Consider the following 25,312-nt stretch of genomic DNA (forward strand, 5'->3'; position numbering starts at 1 on the left):
GTAAAGTATGCATTCAAGGAACTCTTCCAATGGAGCCTGGAAATTGGTCTTAATGCCTAAAAAGTAACAGTAGTCATGAAGACACTCATTGCTGTTGGCCAAAGACTATAACTAGACAAAAATATATGGCCTAAAATGGGACACCAATAAAACTGATACCACACTTAAAGAGAAATCATGACCATATATATGTCTACTTCTAGAGTGTCTTTTAAGGTCTGAGAAGTAGAAATTATTTAGAAACAATAAACCAACATTCATTAACTCCTTCCACAGCAGGCACATACACTTGACAGAAATACAATATTAAAGCAAAATGATAGAATGAGCATTTCAACAGTTATGTCATATAATACAGAAATATTAGTGTTAACACTGGTTTTTTTTCAAATTCAAAATTCATGTTTTAACAAGTAAAGTGAAATGTACAATGCATCTCTAATTTAAAATTAGTAATATTTCAGAGCATCAATAAAAATATAAACTTATAAAAATGTGTTAAGTATACACTGTCATTCTAATATAAATTAGTAGAAAAATAAATATTATATAAAAATAAAGAAAATTGAAATAATCACAAAAAATTAAAAATAAATTTGATTTTTTTCCAGAGAACATTGTAAATGAGTTGTTAGCATGTTTTTGGCAAATTTTTCCAGAGGCTAAATAATCTCTCTATATTAACTAGAGGCAACATAATGGTAATGTAGTTGCCAACTCCATCTTCAAATCACTTCGTCTCTTCTTTGAGATCTCTATCCTTTTAATTATTTCTTTATTTTTGCAGAAACTGAAACCTTATTGAGCTAGCTTGTGTCAAAGAAAACATTTCCCATTTCTTAATCTCTTAATTTCATCGAGGATACCTGAATCAATTTCAGCACTGTTCATTTCTTATTTTGCTTATTTGGAAAGTCTCCAAACTAGTTAGAATAATTTTTATAATATAAAATTTGCTTTGACACTTTTCTTCCTTCTTTTGAAGTCATGGAAATACAGAATACTTTTTCAAAACAGATGCACCATTCATTGACTTGGAAAGTTGTAATAGAACATATAGTTCCCTTGCTATGTCCCAAGACATAAATACTTAAGATTTTTTTTAAGTAGCCAAAAATTCCACAAAGATATATCACAAAAAATACTTTAAAATAGCATCAAAGACTAGAACACCACAATGTTGAGAACCAACAGTGCGGTTATTAATGCTAGGTACATTACATTTAAAATGTAAAGTTGTATGTGGTTGTAGCCACTGTACCAGACAACAGGGCTCTAACAGATATCAATTATCTATTTTTGTGTGTCTGTTTCTGGCTTTCTATTCTGTTCTGGTAATCTGTGGGATATGCATGTGCCAATACCACACTGCCTTAATTACGCTGGCTTCACAACAGTACTTGATACCATGTATGGCAAGGCTCCCAATCTCGTTCTTCAGAATCAATGTAACAATTGGTTGTCATTTTCTATTCCATCTGAGTGTTAGGATTCCTTTGTCATACATCACAGAAATCTTACTGAAATTTTTGTTTACTACACTGAGTTATCCCATCCTTGAACATTGTATATCTGAGTATTCTTTGCTATCTTTTAATAAATTTGTATAATTTTTTCCATGAAGGTCTTGTACATATTTTATAACTTTTTAAATAAATTTCTGCTTTTATTTCTGCTATGATTGGAGTCTCTTTTGTTACAGTTTTAACTCAGTTATTACTAATACTAGGAATGAAATTAATGCATGTGTGTTGACTCACATCAGCAACCTTATTGAACTCTAATTGTAGTCATACACCTATGGTGTATTTGCATTTTTGCATTTGCATTCTTTTGCATTTTGTGTATTTAATCATATCACTTACATAAGTACATTGTGGCAGTTGAAAAATATGCCCACACATTCTTTGATACACCTCCCTTGAGGAGGTGAAGTTTAAATCTCCTCCCCTTGAATGGATTCACTAATTCACTTCTATCAAATAGAATACGGTTGAAGTGGCTTCCAAGATCGGGCAATAAAAAACAGTCAAGCCTCCTCTTTGCTCTCTCATAGACGGTTCACACTGAAGAAAGCCAGCTGCCACATCCTCAGGACACCCAGGCAGTAATACAGGGAAATCAGTTCAAGCTACAGATCAAGTTAATAAAAACAACAGCAACAGGCCTACAAGGTGGCTCAGCGGGTTGGAGCATTGTCCCCTAGACCAAAGGGTTAGGGGCTGGATTCCTGGTCAGGGCACAAACCCAAGTCTCGGGTTAAATCCCCAGTCAGTGTGCATATGAAAACAACAGCAACGAAATCTTAAGCAGAGGACACTGGAGTAAGGGGGAAGAGGCTCAAACCCCAGCTCAGCTTTTGCTAGCTGTCTAACCTTGAACAAATTAGACTCTGTGCCTCAGTTTCCCTATCTGTAAGATGGAAATGTTACTTCATAAGATTGCTCCAAGGTTTAAAGTCACTAGGTATTTTAAAGCACTCAGCACGATGTCTGACGTAGAGCAAGCATTTGAGGATAGCTATTACTGTAACTCCTACACCTACCTCTTCAAGCTAGGAGCTCCTTGGTACCACCATTATTTTTTTAAGGAATGAGAAGTGTTACTATTCAGCGGTATATATTTTTTATCTCAGTATGTTCATATTTTGAACATTGTGGACCGTTTTGCAGAATAAATGTTATCTTTCTCTCGAGGCAGAGCACTGTGTTGGAAAATCTAGCGAGTAAACAACCTGCTTCTCAGCACAGCATGCTAATTAAGGGGCAAGTGTTGTTTTCGAACACGGGCTCGCCGGGGCCAGATGCCATTCTGGACATTTCAACGGCTTCTGTTTACGCCTAGACTGCGGACTCCTTATAATCGACCACGTACTGTAATCTGTGCTAATGCGGCAAAAGCACACGTGTCGCCCAGGCCTAATGACCAGTGGCCAGCTGCGGCTTCGGCTCGGACTTCGGACCTGGGACCTCCCGGGTCCCCGCGAGCGCTCCCCGCCGTAGGCCCGCCGCGGCCGGCAAATCCCGGCTGGCACCCTCCCACGGACACCCACTGCCTTCACTCGCAAATGCAACTCCCCAACCACCGCCCCGCAGGCCTTTCCCGGCGCTCACGAGCAGCACAGACCCCCGGGCCCGCGGGGACCTGTCCGGCTCTGTCGCCGCTCGGGCCCCTCGGCCAGGCCCCAGGCAGCGTCCCTCCGGGGATTCAGGGCCAGCGGCGGAAGTATCAGTGGCTCCCGTCTTGGAGAGGTCCACAGGCCCCCTCCCAGGTACCTTCGACTCGGCGGAGCAGAGGTGACAGCTCCTGCACCCTCCCAGCGGCGAAGGCGGCGGCAGGCCCAGGTGAGAAGCGGTCACAGAGACGAGCGGAGCCACCACCTGAGCCAGAGCGGCCTCACGCTGCGGCGGCCGGCGCGCCCCCTGGAGGCGGGCAGCCCGCACCGCGGCTCAGGAGGCTCTCAGTCAAACCTGAACCTAAGTCAGCTTTCTTGGAATTAGACAAAGTACCAAAACTGTGGCATGGGAAAAGGGGAAGGCGACCTAAAAGTGTTTTCTCCCATCTGAGTCTGAGAGCATTTTGCAAGTTTCACGTCCTTTTCTAAATATACATCCAACCCCTCAGCTAAACGAAGGTTCAAAGGCAAGGACTATTTTATGAATAACGATAGGCCTCAATTAATACTTGCTGGCTGCTAGCTAAGTCGTCTCTGTAATTCAAAGAAATGTGTTAGTAGTAGCAACTAGAGTACTCTTAGTCTAACATATAACCCTGAGTCTTTATTTTTAATGAAAACGGTTTGATTATTTACATCTCACTTTTTAGGATTCCCAGCCCAAATGCAACATACGTGTGTACAGCCAAAACTAAAAATTGCATGGAGGGGTGGTGGGAAGTTCACTTACTGAAAATACCTTTTTTCTTAGTTTACCAGCTCCGGTCCTACCACCAAGAAGACTTCCCCTGCACAGTGATCGTCCCTTCTCTGAATTTGGGCACACTTGCTCAACCAACCACCCTGAGGATGTCTCATGCCCACCATTCAAGGGCTCTTTCTCACTCAGTCTGACGGGTTGTTCTTGGAACTGTCATGTAACCCTTTAGGATTATTGTAGAATTTGAGAAAACCACTCTCAAATTTCTTTCATAAAAGAACTATAAGATTTCAGGGCATTTCACATGTTCTTGTGCAGTGTTACTAATCATGAATATTAAATACTCTTCAAATTGATGACATTTATTAACTAACTGATTTATCATGGATGTCCTCCTTGTGGTTGTGTGTTAATATTTTTCACTGATGCCCATAAATTATGTCAAATCAGCTAACAATTCAACCTTTTCCCAAAGTGTTCAAACAATTCACATTCTTCTTCACTAACTGGTTTATCAAACAATCTGAGAGCCTATGCATTACTTCTATATAAATGTATCTCTCCTCTCCTTCTTCATGAGTTACTGCTTTTGTTTGATCAGAAAAATGTAGGGACTATGCAGACAGCTTTTTCCCTGATGAGATTAAGGGGATGAATTGCATGCTACACATATTCTGTGACTCCTTCATGTGACCACACCTGGGGACGTGGCACAATGGGCATAAGGAGTGTTCGTGGAAGTCACTTCCACACTCCAACAACAACTTAGCACTGTATGGAAGTGACCATGAACCACAGAAACTTATCCCACTAAATGCAAACCAAAGTATCCCCAATCTTGTTTATGCTTAGCCAGAGTCCAAAAATGTCTCTCACCACTCCATGCTACTCACCCAAAGGAGGAGAAAGTCTTGGGGAGTCTGAGTGCAGAGACAGCAGCCTTAATCAATTGTAGTGAAAATATTTTAATTTCACAAGGTTTAGAGAAACATTGGACCATGTGAACAAACTTCTGGAGTCCCTTCCAGACTCTTGGAAGGGGCCTATACAAGGGGAGGTTATCTTAGTTCCTTAATTTTGCCATAACAAATTACCACCAGCTTAAATAAAGACTTAAAACAATACTAATTACTTCTCTTACAGTTCAGGAGGTCAGATGTCCAAGATCAATTTCACTGGGATAAAATCAAAGTATTGGCAGTGTTGCATTCCTTCTGACGACTCTAGGGGAGAATCCATTTCCTTGCCTTCTCCAGCTTCCAGTGGCTGCCTGCACTCCTTGGCTCATGGCCTCTTCCTCTGTCTTCAAAACCAGCAATGTGGCTTCTTTTGTTCTCTCTGACCTCAACTTCTGTCCTTGCATCTTCTCTTAGGACCCTTGGATCACATGGATCACACCTGAATAAACCAGAATATTCTCTCCATCTCAAGGCCTTTAACTTAATCACATCTATAAAGTCCTTTTTACTGTGCAAGGTAAGATAGTCACTGGTTCCAGGGGTCAGGACATGGACATCTTTGAGGAAGTATTCTTCAGCCCACTAGAAGTTCCCTGAAGCTTAAACTTCATTCCCTTCAGGTAAATCTGCCTCTTCTTCCTCATTGCCAAAATCTATTTGGTCCTGAGTTCTGATTGTGAGAGTTCCGGTGGGAAGGAATACCTGTGACTAAAATGGGGACAAGTGTCACAAAGGTAAAGAGGAAAGATGCTGTGAAGGCAAACAATGTCCCAAAACATAGCACCTAATTTAAAAGGCCAGCAATGTCTTTGAATAAGGGAGACATCTGAGACACCAGGGATGAGGAGTTAATTAGGCAACGAACAAGGGAAGTGCTCTAGACAGCAGAGACAGTACGTGTGCCCTGGGCACAGTGACGTCGGAGGGTCAGGGCAGCTGAGCTGCAGCCCTAACATTAAACCCTTAGTACTTACCATAGTGAATGGCACATAGTAGGTGGTTAGTAGTTCTCAACCCTGGCAGCACATTGCAGTCACTGCAGTCACTGCAGGACCTTAAAAACACCAACACCCAGACCCTAGTCAAGACCAAGCCAAAATGGTTTGAAAGCACCCTACAGCCCAGGGTCCATGTTTCAAAGCTTCTCAGGGAATTCTAGATACAACTAAAGAACCCAACAGGATTTATTTTCAAGTCCCGTTTAAGGGAGCTTGCAATAGGGCTGTAAGACTTGAGGATTTTTCTACAGTTAATTCACTTTCTGAGGTCTCAGCCTGTCTTCACTGTGATCCCAGACTACATGTCAGCAGTTTTAATTTTGACAAAAGAAAAACAGCAGATGAGGTAAGAAAAAGGGGTAAACAACCCACAGTGCATCACAAAAGATGAACAACACAATACATACAAGGGCTGTCCAGAGGGGATCCAGCCATGTAATGTAAAAATCAGAGACATTTATTGAAGAAGTTACAAGAAACATTGGACATAGGACAATGACACCTCAGTCTCCTTCAAAGTAGGCACCTTGGGACCTCACGTAGTTCTCCCATTTGCCATCAGCTGCCTCATCATATTTTCCTGAATCTCATCAATAGTCTGAAATCTCTTCCCTTTCAAAGGTGATTTTAGTTTTGGGAAAAGCAAGAAGTTGCAGGGCACCAAACCTGGGCTGCAGGAGAGCTGAGTCACCTGGGAGATTTGATGTTTCACAAAAAAACTGCATGACATGTGGTGCACGAGCAAGTGTGTTGTCATAACGAAGCTGCCAATCACCAGCTGCCCATAGATGTGGCCTTCTGAATCATCCCAATAGTTTCCGCAGAGAAATGTTCAAGCTTAACACAAGATTTGATAATAAAAAATTAATTGTTTTACTGCCTCGGTCATTTTGAATGTGACAGCCACACAGTACACATGCTCACTCAACAGCTGCCCCCACTGACTAGTACAGTGAAGTCATTGTTCACTTATACATCTTCCAGTCCAGGCTGCCAGGTTACATCAGTGTTGCATAAACCATTCTCGTTACATTAACAATGGCTGGAACTTTCCCAGACAGACCTCATATAAGTATTGTTATACAGACATATGTATACGTATACATAATTGATATAAATCCAGCTACTTGTAAGAATCACTCTGATATATGTTCAGTCAACACATGAAGAAAAAGTATGATACACAATCCTCCTATTTTCTTCCTTAACCTGCTGTTACACAGGTGCTGGGGTCATGGACACACTTTCCCTCTGTGGATAGGCAGGTGGACTTGTTGACTTAACGCCTCTGGAAAGCCTGGTGTTCCCCAAGCTATTGTAACACAAAATCTGGGAACCAACTCTGTAGTTGAGTTGTAATTAGAACTTACCTCCAAGTGGTTGCCTTTTGCAATATGTACATTTAGTAACCTCCAGTTCACTTGTTTTATTCATCATTTTTTGTCCTGCTGAAAATCAGTTTCTAAACTTTCCTGGATTGGGACCCTAAAACAGTAGGTTCACATCACCTCTTTCTCCACACGCTACACCCTATTACAAAGGACTGGAGCTCCCCAGAAATTCTGCTGGGACCAGTTTCCGGTGAGAATCAGAGCACACATGTGCACAGCAAAGCCAACTCACACATGCCGTTTTCAGCTTGCTGCTCTGAGCATCATCACCCCTGACAACTGCTGCACCACCGAACCCATCGGATATGTGCTGATGTGGACAAACAGAAAAGCTATCAGGAAGTGCAGCCAACTCTGTGTCCCCACATTTCCGGGAGAGAAACCACATTTGGAACAGCACGAAAGCCTTAAGGTCAGTGCCTTTAAATCAACAGAATGTCTGGCCTCTTCCCAGATATTCCACAAGCAAAGCCCATGTGCTTATTAGCTAAAGGCTTTGCTCTAAGAAAAAAACATGTGCTAGGACTAGAACGAAGACCCAAGTTCACCACGTACTTTTTCTGAAGCTCCAATTCTTGTCTGGAAAATTATTATACAAATGACTTACTCCTGAAGAATACAACAAACAGCTAGTATAAAGCAACTTATATGCCAAATACAATGACACCTCAATAAAGTGGGGGGGAAAGCACAAGTACAAGGATTAAAAGCCATTTTATAAGAAGTTATTGGTTAGCTATACTTTTTGTTAATTGAGCACATCTTATTTTGGGGTGATGAGCACAATACACCTAACTTCTTGACATTTTGGGGGGACCACTGATGACAGGATCAAGACCAGTATAATAAAGGACAGAAGTGTTTTCCATTCCATCCCCCACCTTCCTGAGCCCCCAGCAGCCCACTGGACCACTGGCCACACTGCAGGAGGAGGGATGACCAGGAAGCATCGGAAAAGTGGAATGATCTCCCTTGCTGAGTTTTCTTTTGTTTTGCATTTTAAGATCACTTCGGCCACAATTTTCTCCCTGAGGCTTGGAACCTATTTGGTTTTCTGCAAATTAAGGTCACTTAGCTCTTTTCAACTTCTCTTTGAGGGTGAAATCATAGTGATTTCTAATGTAGATACATAACATAAAATCTGCTTCCCACTTGTCCGTGTGGGGATGTGTGCGAGCTGTAATCCTAGCACGTACTGCCCCGGACCAAGGCCTGGTTTGCAGATCATGTCAGATCTTCAGACGAAGCCTGCATGTGCTTTCCCTCCCTAGGACCCAAAGAGGCTCAGAACCTTGGACCCAACCACAATTTAATCAGCCCTGCCCTCTATTCTTATTACAGTTTGTGTGAAATTTTCAAATATGAGTGTGTTTGTCTGTAGGCAGAGAGCTCGTGCCAGTTTTTTAGGAGCATGAACAGCTACAGAAACAAAGGTGCACGTCTGGAAGAGGTGAGAGAAGGGATGCTGGTGAATGTGACTGTGTCAGGAGAAAAGCTGGCTGGCTGGGGGCCATTCACAGGTACATGGGGCGTGAATCTCTAGACTACCCCACACCATACCTACTCAGCGGTTGCCTGAAGGATTTCAAGAGTTGCCTACCTTTATAAACGTCGTGTGCTGGCTGATGTCTCCAGTGCCGGGTGGCTGTGCTGTCGGGAAGGTCACGCCCCAGCAACACCGCCTGAAGAGGTCATCCTCTGGCAGGAGTGATAGGGGTCTTCTCCCAGGGTTTGCAGTGGGCAAGGCCGCTTTGGCAGTTGGAGTTCAGACTTTATGCCCAATAGTGGTATGTTTTGATCCAGAAGTGATTCAAACCCCTAAACTCCTTCTGGATAAAGGCACAGGCCCAGCAATCCCCAAAGGGGCTAAGAGCCCCCTCTTCTCTCACGGATCTGCTGAGGAATGTGTGTTTGTACAAAGTAAGTTTTGAATTTCGTTTCGCACTACTCCAGTTCCTTTTTTCTTCATGGAATACACTGTGAATGCACTTCAATACTTGGATTTTCTTCTCATATCCTCAGATATATTGATGATAATCTCAGTGTCTTAAATAAAATTAACAAATACAATGCTGCTGTTCTTACCATCCTCAAATATGGATGAACTGCTTGACTTCGTGCTATAGGGATGCTGACTTCGTGCGTGCACACCGATCCCTCATCCTCTTAGCATTCTCTCCGAACTACTAACTAGCGTGGAGCAGGCTCACCAATCATTTCCCAAGCACCGTACTCCTTCTCCCATTGGGGCCTCTCTTTGCCTTTCCTGTGGGTGCCCCCAGTTCTGCCTCCACTTGGTTGTACTCTTTCTTCCAAGTCCCCGTTCTCCTTGGACCTTCCTGACCGCATCTCCCACACAACTTCCTTTCACACACAGGCCCGCACTGCACAATGGATGCCTCCCACCTGCTGTCCGCAATTACTCACTCCCATGTATCAAGTTCAACCAACGACCTACGTAACACCACATGCATATAGTTCGACCTAATATATATATCTTCTCACCCCCAAAACAAATTTCTAGTGTCTACAATAGTCCCTTAGACAGAGTAGGTGTTTGCCATTGAAAAGAAACAGGCCTCGACTAGTCTTCAATTGGCCCAATAGTAGATAAACTTCCATTTGCATCTAAAAATGCATCCTAGTCCATTAATACACTTACTACAAATGATATAGGGTGTTCATGATTCTTTCTGCCAACATTTCTATAGCCTAAAATATAAATATAAATGTTACTTTATGTTTTTACTTTTCAAACTTTGTGGTACTAGAAATTATGACTAGAGGCATTGTTTATAAGTACTATAGGACTTTAATAGATTTTATGCTTCAAAAATATTATTCACAGAATTTCCATTAGTAAATTCTATAGTCACTGGGATATATTTCATATTTATGACATGATGAGTTATACAACTGAGTTAGGAAAGAACATCACAATATTATACTTCATCTAGTTATATTATATAGATTCTTCTGTCTTCTCTTATAGCAGTCTTAACTCTATATATAACTATATTATTATGATAAACTGAAACAGGATAAGAAAAAATCTAGTGAAAAAGTATGCATATTTTTAAATCTAAGAGACTTATAAGGTAGCTGATATTGATATCCACTGATTCCCAAAATAAAAATATTCATAATAGCAAAATGACTACTGAACTGAACGTAGTATTCCAAGGATGGAACACAACTACAGGAGTGGAGACACGGAGAGCGGGGAAGCCTATTACTTGGAGCACATCTGTACTGGAGGCTCCGAATTACATAAGGGAACAAATCGGTATTCCATCCCCTCCTTGCCCTGGTGCTGTGGACACATCGGAGAAAAACAGATTTTGTTTTCTGTGGCTCCCTGTCTTAGAGCCACGTGCTCCTCGGCCGATGAACAAAGACTGCCCAGGGCCAGGTCAACATCCGCGGGTGGAGGGGCGGGGTTGGAGACCGGCTTCATGCTAATCCATTTGGATTTGCCCCTGGTCATCACCGAGGCAAAAACCACCTGTGTAACTTTGGCTCGTGTTTCTTTTTCATCTTGAGTTTAACAAAGTTCTGAAGTTCTGTTGAATAGGGTTCATCTTAATGTCACCACAATAGGAAGGGGTCCGATTTCTTTCACTGATGGTAGGAGGCTCACTTTTAACCGTGAAGCACTTTCGGACAACCTTAGAGGACATTGTAAAAAGTGGGGTTCTCTCTTCAAAGGCCTTCTTCCTTTGTGGTCCCCCAGACACAGTCAACTTCAGCTGTCTTAATCTTGTTCATTCTTGGCAGAAAACTAGAATAGTTTTTCTGTTGTGAAGTAAACAGAGAGGTTAGAAGTATATATGGGAAGGCATAATTTCCATATCAATAGTAACAATAATAATTTCAAGGATTTTAATATTTAAAAGGTAACGTAAAGTAACATTTGTTTAAGCAATGATTATTAGTTTTTATCCTTAGTTACATTTACGGCCGAGAGTGCCCCCTGCTGGCCTGCCAAGGTAGCCCTTTCCAGACCACCTCTGGGCGTTGGCAAGTCTCTAGGAAACACTAGAATCTGCCTCTTATCTTTCCCCTGCCTTAGAGCCATGAGACTTTCAGCTTTTAACTTTACCCCAAATCTTTAGTGCACATTCCACACAAATATGAACATTTTAAAGTATCTTATTTATTTTCAAACATTTTAAGAGCTTCTGGTTGCTACAAACCTTCAATGAGTGAGAAATCAGCCTTCAATATGTTTAGTATTTATGAAATCTCAAAGGGTTATGGGTAATATGCTTTGGCTCTAGAGAAATACATGTGGGGCACCTCAATGGGCAGGTCAGCTAAAATTCTGTTTTTCTGTGAGGGGTCTGTCTTGATGGAGAGACACCATGACAGAGCAGTTTAAGGAACAAACTTTATTTGTTAGACAACAAACTCAGACTACCTGGGTTTGGACACCCGCTCCACCACTCACTAGCTGTGAGAACTTTCTGTGTGTTTTCGGCTCCCTCAGCTATAAACCAAGGATAACAATGATACCTGGGTGGTAACCAGGACTAAATGGATCACACATGGAAAGTAATTGTGACAGTGTCCAGCAGAGAATAAACTCTATAGAAAGATTTGCAGTAAGGTATAGAAATGTCTAATCAGTATGTTGTAGGCCTGAAACTAATATACTACTGTATGTCAACTGCACTCTGATTTTTAAAAATTATAAATAAATACTAAAAACGAAGGGAAAAAAGAGAAATATTTGCTAAAAGAAGTTGGGATGCAATATGGTGGGACACCAGCCCCCGTCCGACATGCGGGCCCTGCCCTGGCAGGAAGGACGGACGGCTGCCTGCTTGGCCCGGCTGCTCCTCCGAGAGGAAAACCGAATCAGCGGCACGTCGACAGCAGCTGTGCTGCGTGTTCTGCTGCCTGCCGTGCTAGGACAGAGGCTCGCCACACGTCTGAACGTGCCTCGGACTGAAGGGAAGGGTTTGCTGGACACAGATGGCTGGTCCCCGGGCCCGGAGTTTCTGATCTAGCAGGTCTAGGGCCTAAGAATTTTAATTTCCAGTACATTCCCAAGGGATGCTGACGCTGCGGGTCCGGGGACCACACTTTGAGAACCACTGTTCTACAGCAATGGTCACAATCCTGCCTGTACATTAACCACCAGGGAGCTTTTAAAAATTCTGCTGCCAGGCCCCCCACCAGCCATCATTAGTTTTTGGATACCCCCAGGTGATTCCAACGTGCAGCCAAGGTTGAGAATTACAGCTCTACATAATTACTATGCTGCTGACATGGGTGCATTTAAATGATGGAGTAATTACCCTGTACATTTTTTATACTTTTTTATTTATTGATTTTTAGACAGAGAGAAAGGGAGAGAGAAAGAGAAGGAAAGAAACATCAAGGCGTGGTTGCCTCTGGTGCACCCCCTACTGGGGACCTGGCCTGAAACCCAGGCATGTGCCCTAACTGGGAATTGAACCAGCAGCTCTTTGGTTCACAGGCCAGCACTCAGTCCGCTGGGCCACACCAGCCAGGGCTACCCTGTACATTTTATACTTAAAGAAATTAAGCCCTGGCTGGCATAGCTCAGTGGATTGAGCGCGGACTGGGAACCAAAGTGTCCCAGGTTCGATTCCCAGCCAGGGTACATTCCTGGGTTGCAGGCCAGAACCCCCAGCAACCACACACTGATGTCTCTCTCTCTCTCTCTCTCTCCCTCTCTCTCTCTCTCTCTCTCTCCCCCTCTCCCTCCTTTCCCTCTCTAAAAATAAATAAATAAAATCTTTAAAAAAATTATATGTGTACTAAAAAATAAATTTCTAATAAAAAAAAAGAAATTAAAGCTTGGTACAGTGTTTCCCACTGAGCAGTTTGTTATACACTCTGACTGAGGGTCCCGACACCAGACCTACTGCATCGTTCTGTTGGGGTGAGGCCCAGGAGTCTGCACTATAGTAAGTACCTCAGGAGCCCATATACACACTTCATTTTTTTTTTTGCCTGAAGACACATAGCCAGTTAAGTGGTGGAGTTCTCATCTCGTGTCTCTGATCTATGCATCCAGAGATGGTATTATAAGAGAGAGAAAGCTTTGCATTTAGCCTGTTTTAATTTTTTCCCTGAGGTTATTCACTCAAGAAAAGATCCTATATACTTATATATTTATAAATACTATCCCTAAATACTAAGTATTTTTATATACACAGCAGATCCAATGACAGGAGTTGGACCAACAATAAATTCCATTCAAAAGCTAAGAGGCCAGCTGGATTTCATTCACCTTCTCTAGGATTTGAACCTGGGAAGGAAGAGCTAGCCAAGGGAGTTCAGGGCACAGCTCTAGAGTCAGATCGCCTGCCTCCCTCCACCACTGACTACCCTGCAACCTGGGGCAAGTCACTGCACCTCTCTGTGCCCAGTTTCCTCAACAGATTTACAGGGCGGTGGTGAGGAGGCATGCATTCGCCCACAGAAAGCGCTCAGTGGTGACTGGAAATGACGAGAGACTACTGATGCTTTCTCTCATGATTTCTACTGCTACAGTTATCTGCACAGCGGACCTACATGCTCAGAAAAGTGTTTTATAAACTTAAACGCTGTTTTATGCAGAGTACACTGTGGAAAGTCCACAAAACTAAAATATACAAACTAGAAAGTATTTTCCAAAACATGCTCAGGGTGTAGAAGGTAATCATTAAAGAATTTTGTATTCTTAAACATTTTTTATGTAAAAACTCAGAGAGGCATTTCTCCTAGCCATACTGGCTGCTACAAAACAAAACAAAACAAAACAAAACAAAACAAACAAAAAAAAAATACCATACTTCTCCTATGCCCTCTGATTGGCCTAACCTACATGGGAGAGCTTCTTAAAAGGAAAATTCTGGCTTATTATTAAAAGTAGAATGACTCTGGTTCCTTAAAGGGTGAAAGAGGGAAGATTTATCAAAATTATAATGTATCAATTACATAATTTTATTCACAGACCTGGCTTTGTTGAATGTTGTACTTCTTACTTTTGCCTGGTTCCGGAACTTCAATCTGCTAAAGAGATTAGTGAAATGTCAGTCAGCACAGCCCGGAGAAGGAAGCACAAAAATAACCTATTTAACCAGCGCACACGCCTTCCCCAATAATCCTCTTAGTGGCCCCAAAGGCGGCCAGTCAGCAGGCCTACCTGCTTGTCATCTGCATATTCCTCCTTCATTTGCAAGTGTCTAAATGGTATAGTAATTGAGTTGCCAAAAGTTAAGTGAAGCTTCATGTTTAATCTTGATGGTTGCCTACGGATAGTGTGATTTAACACATTCTAAAAGGGCTTCAACACAAAATAAAATGAACTTCTAAATCCGAAATAATCCACGGAATCCAATCCATATGCTGAATCAAAGCCAAATGGGGCTTTGAATAATCAAGACACCATTAATCCAGGGAAGAATCAAACTGCAGTGCAAGACATTTGCGTCTACCTTGAGTACATAAGGTAAACTTAACAGTCAGAGTCCCAGCAGAAAATAGATGGCGCCCTCTTGGGGTGATGGAAGAGAGTTTTAATTAAAAGGAACAATTTAATGGAGGTGTGGGCAGGATTAAAGTGAATCAATGAAGGGAGGCTGGAGCCCCCAAGGACTAGGGTGTGTACTCATTGCGGGGGGGCGAGGGAGGGTGATTCTTCCCCCTCTGGGCCTGAAGGGGAAGGGGAGCAGCTGGTACTGGAAGGGGAGCAGCTGCAGCCGCAGGAAGGAGAGGCTGCCCACAGGAGTGGAGCCCTTGATACAGGCTGTGCCAACAGCAGAGACTCAGCAGGGGCAGAGTGGGAGAAATAAATACCCCAATCTCGCTTTTTCTCCCATACTTTCACTGGGTTTCCCCTTTGGTGAGCATGGCCCAAGGTCGGAGGTCAGAGGGCAAGATCACAGAACACACAGGTCAGTCTCCAGGGCACAGAGAGGGTGGACAAGAGTGGAGAATGAACCTGGAGTGGCAAAGACAGGGTCTGGCAGAGCCAGTAAACTTGACCTAGGCAGTGTTTGGGGGAAAGAGTTCTCAGACTTGGGGGAAAAGAAGAGAACTACTATTAAATAATTATGTGCATGTCTCCACTTATCATTCTGTAACTGTAAACGTTGCTTAACTGATTGCCTTTCTCCTCCAACCAATAAGCTCCTTGATGCTGGATCCTCCGTTTCTAGCCATTGCATGGCAAATGCAGGCATTCATAAATGACAGAATGAGTGGCAAATTAGTTAAGGTGTCGGGTATTGCTTATTATTCATGAGACTCTAGGGCAGGACGTTTCCAAATAAGTGGGATAAATGACATGACACGGCAAAAGAGTAACTATGGTTAACTTACTTTTGTTATAAAATATGTTGTTTTGAAGTGTGCATAGGACTTTTTAGGTTACTATTCTTAATCAAAAAGTTCATATATTTGAGACTAATCTTAGCAATTTAAAAAATCAGTTATTAAGTTTTGGCAATGAGAAATAAATGCTCTGATGTTTTATGTGTTTTACTATTATTATTATTGCACAATATTACATTATAGTTTGTAAGAGGTCTTGTGAAATGAAATATAGAGTTGAGAAAAAACAGAAATTTTCTCTCTCCTAGTCTCATTCTCCTCCCCCTATATCAAAATAAAATAGAACCCACTACAAATGGTAAGTGATTCCTGATATAATCTGTTTCCTTAACTTATTTCAATAAGGCTTTAACTATTTTATGTACTAGAAGGAATGAAGTTGGGGGGGGGTAAACTAATTCTTTTTCATAACACAGTATGCCTGCACTTTCTCCTTCATCAACAGAGAAGTTTCTGTTAATAATCTCACCACTCGCCCCGGCACCTTCATTCCCCAGGCTTTCTAACACCCTGCCTCCTGCTACGCTCAGGCCAGGCCGTTCTCGGGACGGCTGGAACATGTCCGTACTTCTATTTTCTGAACTGGATGAGCTATCCAAAGGCTGACAACTGCTGGGAATCGGATAGCACTGCCCTCGGTGCGCCCCCTCCTCATCACAAAACGGGGACCCACTGTGGCCTTTCACGTGGTCTGAGCTTCCCCAGAATGAATGAGAAATGGAGAGAAAAACAATGCACGTGGCGACGGCAGTTTGGGACGCGGGTAAAGAGGAGGAGGCCCGCAGGAAGCAGAAGGCCATCTCGTTCTCCCCTTTGTTTCGGTGGCTGCATTTCCTTAGTTTGCAGACTGTTCATCTGAATAAAGTTTCTCCTCCTCTTTCTGCACCCCAGACTGGGAACTCCTGTTGGTGTTAGATGGATGGCAGGGACCTTTTGTTGACAGTGTAACACATGAATTCATTTGCAGAGACAACAACATACCCTGCAGAAAGGCTAGCTTAACCAGCTCCCTCGCAGCAAGGCGTGGGCCTGTGGTGTGACCCACCCTTCGAGAACGAGCTGTAAGCAGAAATTCTGTGTGGGACTTCTCAGACAATGTCGCAGAGAAAAAAGATGGGCCCCTCTTCATACTTTCCTCAGGCTCGTCGCCCAGAATGAGGGTGCAGTGATGGGAGCTTGAGCACGAGGCGAAAGCCACTGCAGACAGCCAGCAGCAGAAAGGTCTCCAGTGACGGCTGAGAGGCGCCGTGTCAACCCGAGACTGCCAGCCCCTCGGCTGCTTTCCAATGAGAGAAACAAACTTTTCTTTTGCCGATGGCACTTTTTTTTGTAATATGTAGCCAAATCAACTCCTAATATACTTTATTTGAAAATAAAATAATCCTTATAATTCTGTTCTAGCTAAAGGTAACAAATATTAACAAACCTTACTTAGGCATTAGTGTAGAAGCATTTTTTTCATTCCTTCCGGTTTGCAGTTAATATTGCTTGGAGAAGTTAACACGACTTTTTTATTACTAACTGTTTACATTGTTGTTGAGTGCGTTTAACTTCACATTTTAATGATCTCATCATAAACGTTTCAAATCTACCTTTGAAAGCATTGCCTAAAGCTAACTGAGCCAATTAACTTTAAGTTGGCACTCAATTTCTTCTTTTACTCCTTCCTTCTTACTCGGATAAAACAGTGCTGTTTAATCTGCTTTTAGGGACAATCTGCTTTATTTATGGGGCTCATTTGGTTACAGTTTCCTCAATTTCTCCCTTCCTTCCCAGGTTCTTCATGATTATCAAAATCTTAGAATCTATTCTACCTTGCAAAAGAAAAATCTCTGAATCCTAGACTATACCAGCCTTTTATATGTGACACGCATCAGTTCAAACTTTATGTGGGAGCAAATGCCACAGCCGTACACTTACATGGCTCCATTAAGCTACACGAAATGAACTGTTCTCATCAACTGTACTTTGAAGGGAGGCCCAGAATCAGCTGAAGTTCAAAGAGCTGATCTGTTTTTTCTCTGCCAGGGTCCCAGTCTCCCCAGGGGTTTGCAGATGAAATTCCACATTGAAATGGGGACCATCCCTACAACATCCTCTTGAAAACCCAATATTCAAGAGGAAGGCTCTTAACTTGTCTTTTCGATAAGAAAAATAAGAAATAAAAAAATATTTTGTGCAAATAAAACTTGTTGAGTATTTGGATACAGAAAAATACTGACTAATACTGATTTTGATAAAAAAATGTTTTGTGGAAATAAAACTTGTTGAGTGTTTGGATACAGAAAAATAAATACTGACTGATACTGATTTTGTGATCAGCCCTAAGGATAAACTATAGGTTTCGGTTTCTGTGCAGCTCTACGGAATGTAGTTCCTGTGGTTGCTTTTCTTGAAAACCTTGAGTGATACTCTCTCCCATTATTGAGCAAACTCTTTAGCTATTCATTGTGCAAGTATTTCCTTGCATCAGGTAGCTTACATTTTATTCAACCACATTGGAGGGCACTTCTCCCTTTTAAGTGGGACTACTTCAGCTAATTACTTTTCTCTTTCTTCTTCTTCTTTTTACATCCATGATAATTGGAGCCTAAGGGGGTCCATCCTGCCTAAGAGGTTAGATTTTATTACTCTTTTTAAAACAGCGTCCTTGATTCTTTTATTGCTGTGATTTGCTACTGGAGCACATTTTGAATTATTTCAACACCAAGAGGCAGTGCATTTTTATTTTACCTGGACAAAATATATTTTCAGTTCTGGAAGAGAAATAAGGATAAAATGAAACTATTTTCTTAGAAAAAAAGCTGCAAAGTCAAGAGAGAGCAATGCTAAACGAAGATGTCATCCATCCTCATAGAAAGGACTAAATTTAAATGAAAACCTTAGAGAACATTTCCATATATTGTCTGTTGTACTTTTAAAGATAATGGTAATATTCTGGAAAAGAATTATGTTTGTAAATGTCAACCAGGCATTAGTATTTGTAATCATAAAAAAATTAAACTATATTGTGCTATTAGGGGGCACCCTTATATCGTGGTGGTAACAAAGCAAGTGGAAAAATAACTCTATCTCAGTAACTCTTTTTACAGCCTGCCACCAACCTTTTCAGTGAGTTATTAGGCCTTTTATTAGCGGGATGTCGACTAGAAAAACAAAGTTTAGTTTTATACTGAGGAAAAAATTACCAGTTTGAGAGCTTATTTTACCTGATGGTCTCTCCTGACTGCTAAAGACAGTTTACTTTGGCACATCGTGAGGCCGGTGGTTCTTTCTAGAGACAGAACTGTAGAACTGGTCTAAGATCGTTGCTGCTGTTAAAGGCCTTTCAAGAGCCTGACTTTATAATGTAGCTTTCATGGTAAATCCAGATTCTTCCCTTTGGGGGAAGGCAGAAAGACAAGGATACAGTGTAGAGGTTGGAGAATTCTCAGCAATCCAACGATGATTCTCGTCGGGAAAACAGCGCGAATTCTAAAGACAGAGCCCCCAGAGGGCAGAGAAGCCCCGTGCTGGATTCCTCTCTCCGGGTCCAGGGAGCTGATGAGGGCCGTGCAGTGTGTGCTGACGGTGGGAACGGAAGTGAAAACTGGACACAGGTAAGAGCACTCACCATTTCTGGATTCTCTGCAGCTAGCTTTGCCATCTTTTCTGAGACCATTTTTTTCAAGCAGCTGCTCAGCAAAAAAGCCTAAGAAAAACAGAAATAAAGAAGTCTCTCAGCGAAAGAGATCTTTTTTCTCTTCCTTCCCTCCTCACACCACTAGGCAGATTTTGAGCTCTGCCCTCCAAGAGTATGAATTTAGATTTTTTTTAAACTTCCATAAATTTGCATAAGATGTAATTAACAAGTAATGAAAATTTTTTCTCAATTATGTGGATATATTTACAGTAAATTTTTAAAAGACAGGTGAAAATGGCCAGGATCTCATTTTTTTCTATCACTTTGTAAGCATCTCATATTTCACAAGGAACGAATAATAAAAATTGCTTATTATTGTAATCACACGAGCTGATATTGGTCAATCTTATAATTACCTGCATGAATAATAACTAAGAGACCTGCGCATAAATAGCAACCCATGTAAAAGAATATGGCATTTACAACTTTTTATGGCTTTTACTGAAACTGAAAAAAAAATCGTTGTTTTTCTTCACTGTTTCATTTTTCTGGTATCTTCAATCACTCACTTTCAAAACTGACAGCTGTCCCCAGTAACACCTGTGGCTTTACTGTTGGTTCACGGTGGTTAGTCCGAGACACACGCCTCACATCGTGCAACACGAAACTTGGGGCTCCCTTGTTCCAGGACCTGCACACCTATTTGCCAAGTGTAAGGTTCCCTGTGATTTTCCCAGTCGCTCCGTTACCACTAACCCTTTTCCTCTCTTGTCCTGCTCTGTTCCCGCTCACTCGCTCCTTCGGCCCCACCAGCGCCTGAGATAACCGACGTCAAAGTCTGAGGTTACAGGAACTTAGTCTAAGTGCATGCTCAAGAATGGTCCCTTTATGGGGGCTGTGGGGGCTGGAGGGGGAGCGGACAGTGGTGACGGAGAGGAGAAAAGAGAAAGAAATCTCAGGTTGGGGGAGTAGCCCATGTGGATAACTCTTGGAGGACAGTGCATAGAAACAATTAGCGGGAGAGAGGGCTCCCTAAGGGAACGGCCCAGAGTCTTGCAGGACTGTAGCCCATGGCAGGGACTCATTGAATGTTAAGGGGAGAGAACCGTAGGAAGAGGGGAGAAAGGCACTGCTGCTGATGAGGAGAAGAGCTCCTGGTTTGGGTAGGGACTAACCCTGTGTGTCTGGGCAGAAATGCAGCCTACACAAAACCAGGCTGGGAGATAGTTCAAAAACACCCCTTGAGCGGATGCCACTAGGAAGGCTGTTTAATGATGTCCCATGAGGCTTGGACTGATTTCATATTACTATACAATGCACAAAGATAAGGAGGTTAGGACTCTGCTATAAACGAGGAAAGGTTTATTAAGTATAAAGGGTCTGAGCTTTTGTTTACAGGGCCTAGGAAAGATCCGGGCCCAAGCCCTCATTTGTATGTATTTGCGAGGCACACAAGCCACATTTTGGCTTTTTCCGAAAGTAGTCTCAATAAACCCACACTCCAAAGGAAATAAGACCTTACTAGGAATCCTTTAAAAGAGTGTTTATGATACCTCTGTATAGTGATTTAAACTCCTTTGCTACAGACTAGATTAAAAGACCATAATAAAATTTAACTATTGCACTTAGCATTCTAGGGGAGGGGGGGTGGTTTCACTACCAAAATCTCTCTTTGTGTCTCCAAGGCCTGCAAATCTTGCCTCAATGAACATCCTATCATCTTCCTAAGAATGTTTCATATTATGGAGTAGTTCCAACAGAGACCACATGGGCCACAAAACCTAGAATAGTTACCAGTTACCATCTGGCCCTTTGAGGAAAAAGCTTCCTGACCCCTGGTTTAAGCCAGTGTCAGTGGAGTCTTCTGTTATTTGGTGACTAAATTCATTTCTAATTGATATGAAGGCTGTGGTGACTAGGAAAACAATACAAAACAAAAAAAGAGTATCACAGCCCCAAGAGAGGGTGCATAGCACACTCTAGTAACTAGAAAGAGTTCAGGTTGCGTGCTGTGTCCACCCCAGCAAGCAAGAGGACATCAGCGCAGGTTCTCATGCTCTTCCCTGAGGACTCACCTGTTGGGTGTAAACGACAAACCACTGCCAGCGACCACCCTCGCTGTACTGAAACCTGAGCTCCAGGTCCTGGCTCAGAGTTCGCTGGGGCCCATCCATATCCAGCAGAGTCCCCTACAGAGGAAAAGATATTATTTAGTATTCAATAGAAATTTAAGTGGCCCTGACTAGTGTAGCTCAGTGGATTGAACACCTGCCTGCAAACCAAGGGGTCGCCAGTTCGATTCCCAGTCAGGGCACATGCCTGGGTTGCAGGCCAGGTCCCCAGTGGGGGATGAGCGAGTGACAAACACACATTGATATTTCTCTTCCTTTCTTTCTCCTTCACTTTCCCTCTCTCTAAAAATAAATAAAATCTTAAAAAAAAAAAAAGAAATTTAAGTGGCACAGGCTGCCAGGCACATGGGGGGTAAGGCGAGAAGAGGCTTAGAGAGGCAAGCGAGGGCCAGATTTTGAAAGCTTGGTAGAAAGCACCTGTGGTTCTTGCTGTATAACATCTCTCCTCTGTCTCCTAGCCACGTAGTCTCATATGCCTGGGGAAAACCATCTCGCATCCACTATGGGTATTAGGTGGGACTGTCGGGAAAGCTGCTTCCTGAAGGGTGTCCCGTGACCCAAACTCAGACCCACTGAACAAATACCTCTGTGCCCTCATTTGATCCCACAGCAGAGAGACCCAAGGAGGAGGTCCTGACAAAGGATTCCTAGGAACCTGGAGCTCCTCTGGCTCCTGGCTTTCCTCAGACTCTGCTCCAACCTTTCCTTTAAATCAGTGGCTTACCCCGTCTTCCTCCCATTCATCCCTTTTCACTGGAGCCACAGTGTTGGTTTCTATTCCTTGCCACCGAAGACCCCTAACTGTTACAGGTCTTATAAGCTAAGTTAGGAGTCTGGACTTTATCTTGAGAGCAGTAGGCACTTATTAAAATATTTAAAAACTATATAACAATTCAATTTGATTTATATTTTGGAAATATTGGTCTGATAGCGTCGATGTAAAAACTGAACTGGAAAACAGCTGTTTTCGGGCACTGAACAACAAATAATACAGAACTGTTAACTCAGGGAGAAAAAAACAAGTGGGGTGAGCCCTACAGTTCCCCAGCTTGCTGCCTGGAGGAGTTTGCAGGATGCAGCACAAGGAGGGGGAACCCGGCCCAGGGGTCATGCCGGCTGGAGGAGAAAAAGCTAAACATTTGAAGATGTCAAGGTTAGAATCTGTGGGACAGAAGACCAAAGGCAAGGGCTGTAGACAGAGAAAGAACTCCAGAGACCTCCTTTCTAACAACGACCCGTGCATGTGAGGCTGGGGGAAGAGCCGCTGCAAAGCAGCAGGCCGAACAATTCCAGGAACTCACAGACTGGGCTGGAAATGGTTCGAGTCTCCATCAACCGGAGTAGAGAGACCATAATAAACAAAGCGTTGGGAGAGAGCTAACGAGTAAAGGACTAAATAAGCCCTCAAGACTGCTCTTGACCTACCTTCAGAAAGCTTAAAAGCAAGCCAACAAGTAAATAAATAAATACATCCAAACCCAAGAAACTTCCTTGCATGCCAGGATGTCTAATACTCTTTAAAGGAATACAATAAAATCTAGCATTCAACAATGCAAAATTCAGAATGTTTGCCACACCATAAAAAATTGCCTGGTATGCAAAGTATGCTGTGCAAACAGGACACTAATTAATCAGTAGGAAAACACTCAGGAATGACAGACATGATGGAATTAGTAGACAACAGCACTAAAACAGATACTTCAAATATACTCCACACACTCAAGAACTTAGAGAAAAACATATCACAATCAGAAGAACAATGGAGTTATAAAAATGACCCAAGTGGAATTTCCAGTGGTTAAAAATACAATAAAAGAAATAGAAATACATTGCATGGGGAAAACAGCATGTTAGGCACTACAAAACAAAAGATCAATAATCTTAAAACCAGAGTGAGAGAAACTACTGACAGAGAAGCACAGGGAGAATGAGGACTGAACCAAAACCACAATGAGATACCACTTGGCATCCACTAGGGTGGCCATAATTTTAAAATCAGATAATAATAAGTACTGTCAAGCCCTGGCTGGCGTAGCTCAGTGGATTGAGCGCGGGCTGGGGACCAAAGTGTCCCAAGTTCGATTCCCAGCCAGGGTACATTCCTAGGTTGCAGGCCATAACCCCCAGCAACCGCACATTGATGTTTCTCTCTCTCTCTCTCTCTCTCTCTCTCTCTCTCTCCCCCCTCCCTTCCCTCTCTAAAAAATAAATAAATAAAATATTTTAAAAAAAAATAAAATAATAAGTACTGTCAAGGATGTGGAGAAGTCAAACCCTCATGCTGGCAATGTAAGATGGAGCAGACGCTCTGGGTAACAGCCTGAGATTTCCTCAAAACCCAACCATAGAGTTACCAGCAGGGCAGAGTTACCAGCAGGGCAGAGTTACCAGCAACTCCGCTCCTAGGTTTAAGTCCAAGGGAGGTGAAAACATATGTCCACACGAGACTTGTACACGCGTGCACACGGCACTGATTCATAGCCACCGAAAGGTAGAAACAACCCGAATGCCCATCAGTGGATGACTGGATAAACCAAGTGTGTTATATTTGCACAGTGAAGTACTATTGGACCACAAAAAGGAGTAAAGTACTGATATGCACCGCGACAAGGATGAACCTTGGAAAGAGTAAGTGGGAGGAGCCAGTCACAAAAGACCACATACGACTCCATTAACATGAAGTGTTCAGAAGAGGTGAATCTAGAAACGAAAAGTAAATTACTGATCTCTTAGGGCTGGTAGGAATGGGGGGATAGGGAGGAAGGAGGCAAAAAGTGTGAGGATTCTTTCTGAGGTGATAAAAATGTTCTGAAATTGATTGTGGTGATGGTTGCACAACTCTGTGAATGTAAGAAACACCATTAAAATGTACACTTTATATGGATGAACTGTATGGTATGTGAATCGCATCTTGACAAAACTATCACAAAGGAAGAGAGTCACTGTGTGGTGCTGGTGGAGAAATGGAGACATAGATCAATGGAACAGAATAGGCCAGAAATAGACCCACACACACGTGCCCAACTGTTCTTGGTACAGGTACAAAGGCAATTCCAGTGAGGAAAGAAAGCCTTCTCAACGAATGGTCCTGCAGCAACTGGACTTCCACAAGCAACCCTGTTCTAAGTTTCACGCCCTGTACAGAAATCAGCTCAGAGCGGATCACAGGCTCAGATGAACACCCCGTAACTACAAAACCTTGAGGAACAAACCCTAGGGGGGAAAAAAACTTCAGGGTCTAGAGTTTGGCAAAGAGTTCTTAGACTTGACATCAAAAAACACAATCTATAAAAGGAATAACTGATGAATTATACTTCATAAAAATTAAAAGCTTTTGCTCCACAAAGACCTGTTAAGAGGGCAGAAAAAACTAGAAAGTATTTGTAAACCACACATCCGACAAAGGACTAGTATCTAGAATGTATTAAGTGTTCTCAAAACTCAACAGTAAACAAACAACCCAACTAGAAAATGGGCAAAAGATAAGAAAAGATGATACGCAGCTGGCAGATAACCACCTGAATAGATGTTCAACATCATTAGCCTCGAGGGAAAGGCAAATTAAAGCCACATTGGAAAACCATCACACACTCATCAGAATGACTAAAATAAAAAACGGCGACCATGCCAGACGTTGATGAGGATGCAGGAAAACTGCATCACTTGCGCATCGCTGGTGGGGATATAAGCTGGGACCGCCACTCTGGAAAACAACTTGGTACTTTCTTAAAAAAACTAAACATTCGACTCCCATGTGACCCAGCGATTGCACTCCTGGGCATTTATCCTGGAGAGGTGAAGCCCGGTGCTCAGACAAAAGCCTGCACGTGGATATTTATAGGAGCTCTGCTCAGAATGACTAAAAACTGAAAACAAACAATACCTTTCATCGGGCAAATGGCTAAACAAATGGCAGCCATTTCATACCATGGAACACTACTCAACAATAAAAAGAAACAACCCACTGATATACACATGACAAC

The 25,312-nt window shown here is 42.5% G+C and overlaps 2 protein-coding genes across 7 annotated transcripts in view; both read right to left on the minus strand.

Annotated features, from left to right (window-relative positions):
• Positions 1 to 3,414, minus strand: part of ANKRD46 (ankyrin repeat domain 46) — a 28,973-nt gene extending 25,559 nt beyond the window's left edge. Inside the window, exon 1 of one of the 3 annotated variants that reach the window (XM_045861473.1) lies at positions 3,276 to 3,414. The gene's annotated coding sequence lies outside the window, so the exon portion shown is untranslated. Of the gene's footprint in view, positions 1 to 3,113; positions 3,248 to 3,275 lie in introns of those variants that run through there. The other 2 variants (XM_045861474.1, XM_045861476.1) reach the window with 2 other exon arrangements.
• Positions 3,415 to 10,048: 6,634 nt separating this feature from the next.
• SNX31 (sorting nexin 31) overlaps positions 10,049 to 25,312 on the minus strand; it is a 51,185-nt gene continuing 35,921 nt past the window's right edge. For 3 of the 4 annotated variants that reach the window (XM_045861268.1, XM_045861267.1, XM_045861265.1), the window contains 4 exons: positions 21,273 to 21,386; positions 19,189 to 19,266; positions 14,196 to 14,252; positions 10,049 to 11,018 (listed from right to left, as the gene is read on the minus strand). In XM_045861268.1, the coding sequence (XP_045717224.1) occupies positions 10,926 to 11,018; positions 14,196 to 14,252; positions 19,189 to 19,266; positions 21,273 to 21,386 (342 nt within the window). In that variant the 3' untranslated portion in view covers positions 10,049 to 10,925. The remainder of the gene's footprint in view (positions 11,019 to 14,195; positions 14,253 to 19,188; positions 19,267 to 21,272; positions 21,387 to 25,312) is intronic. The other variant, XM_045861266.1, reaches the window with a different exon arrangement.

Source organism: Phyllostomus hastatus, unplaced genomic scaffold (genome assembly GCF_019186645.2).
Source record: "Phyllostomus hastatus isolate PE091 unplaced genomic scaffold, TTU_PhHast_1.1 phas_scaffold_21, whole genome shotgun sequence".
Lineage (NCBI taxonomy): Eukaryota > Metazoa > Chordata > Mammalia > Chiroptera > Phyllostomidae > Phyllostomus > Phyllostomus hastatus.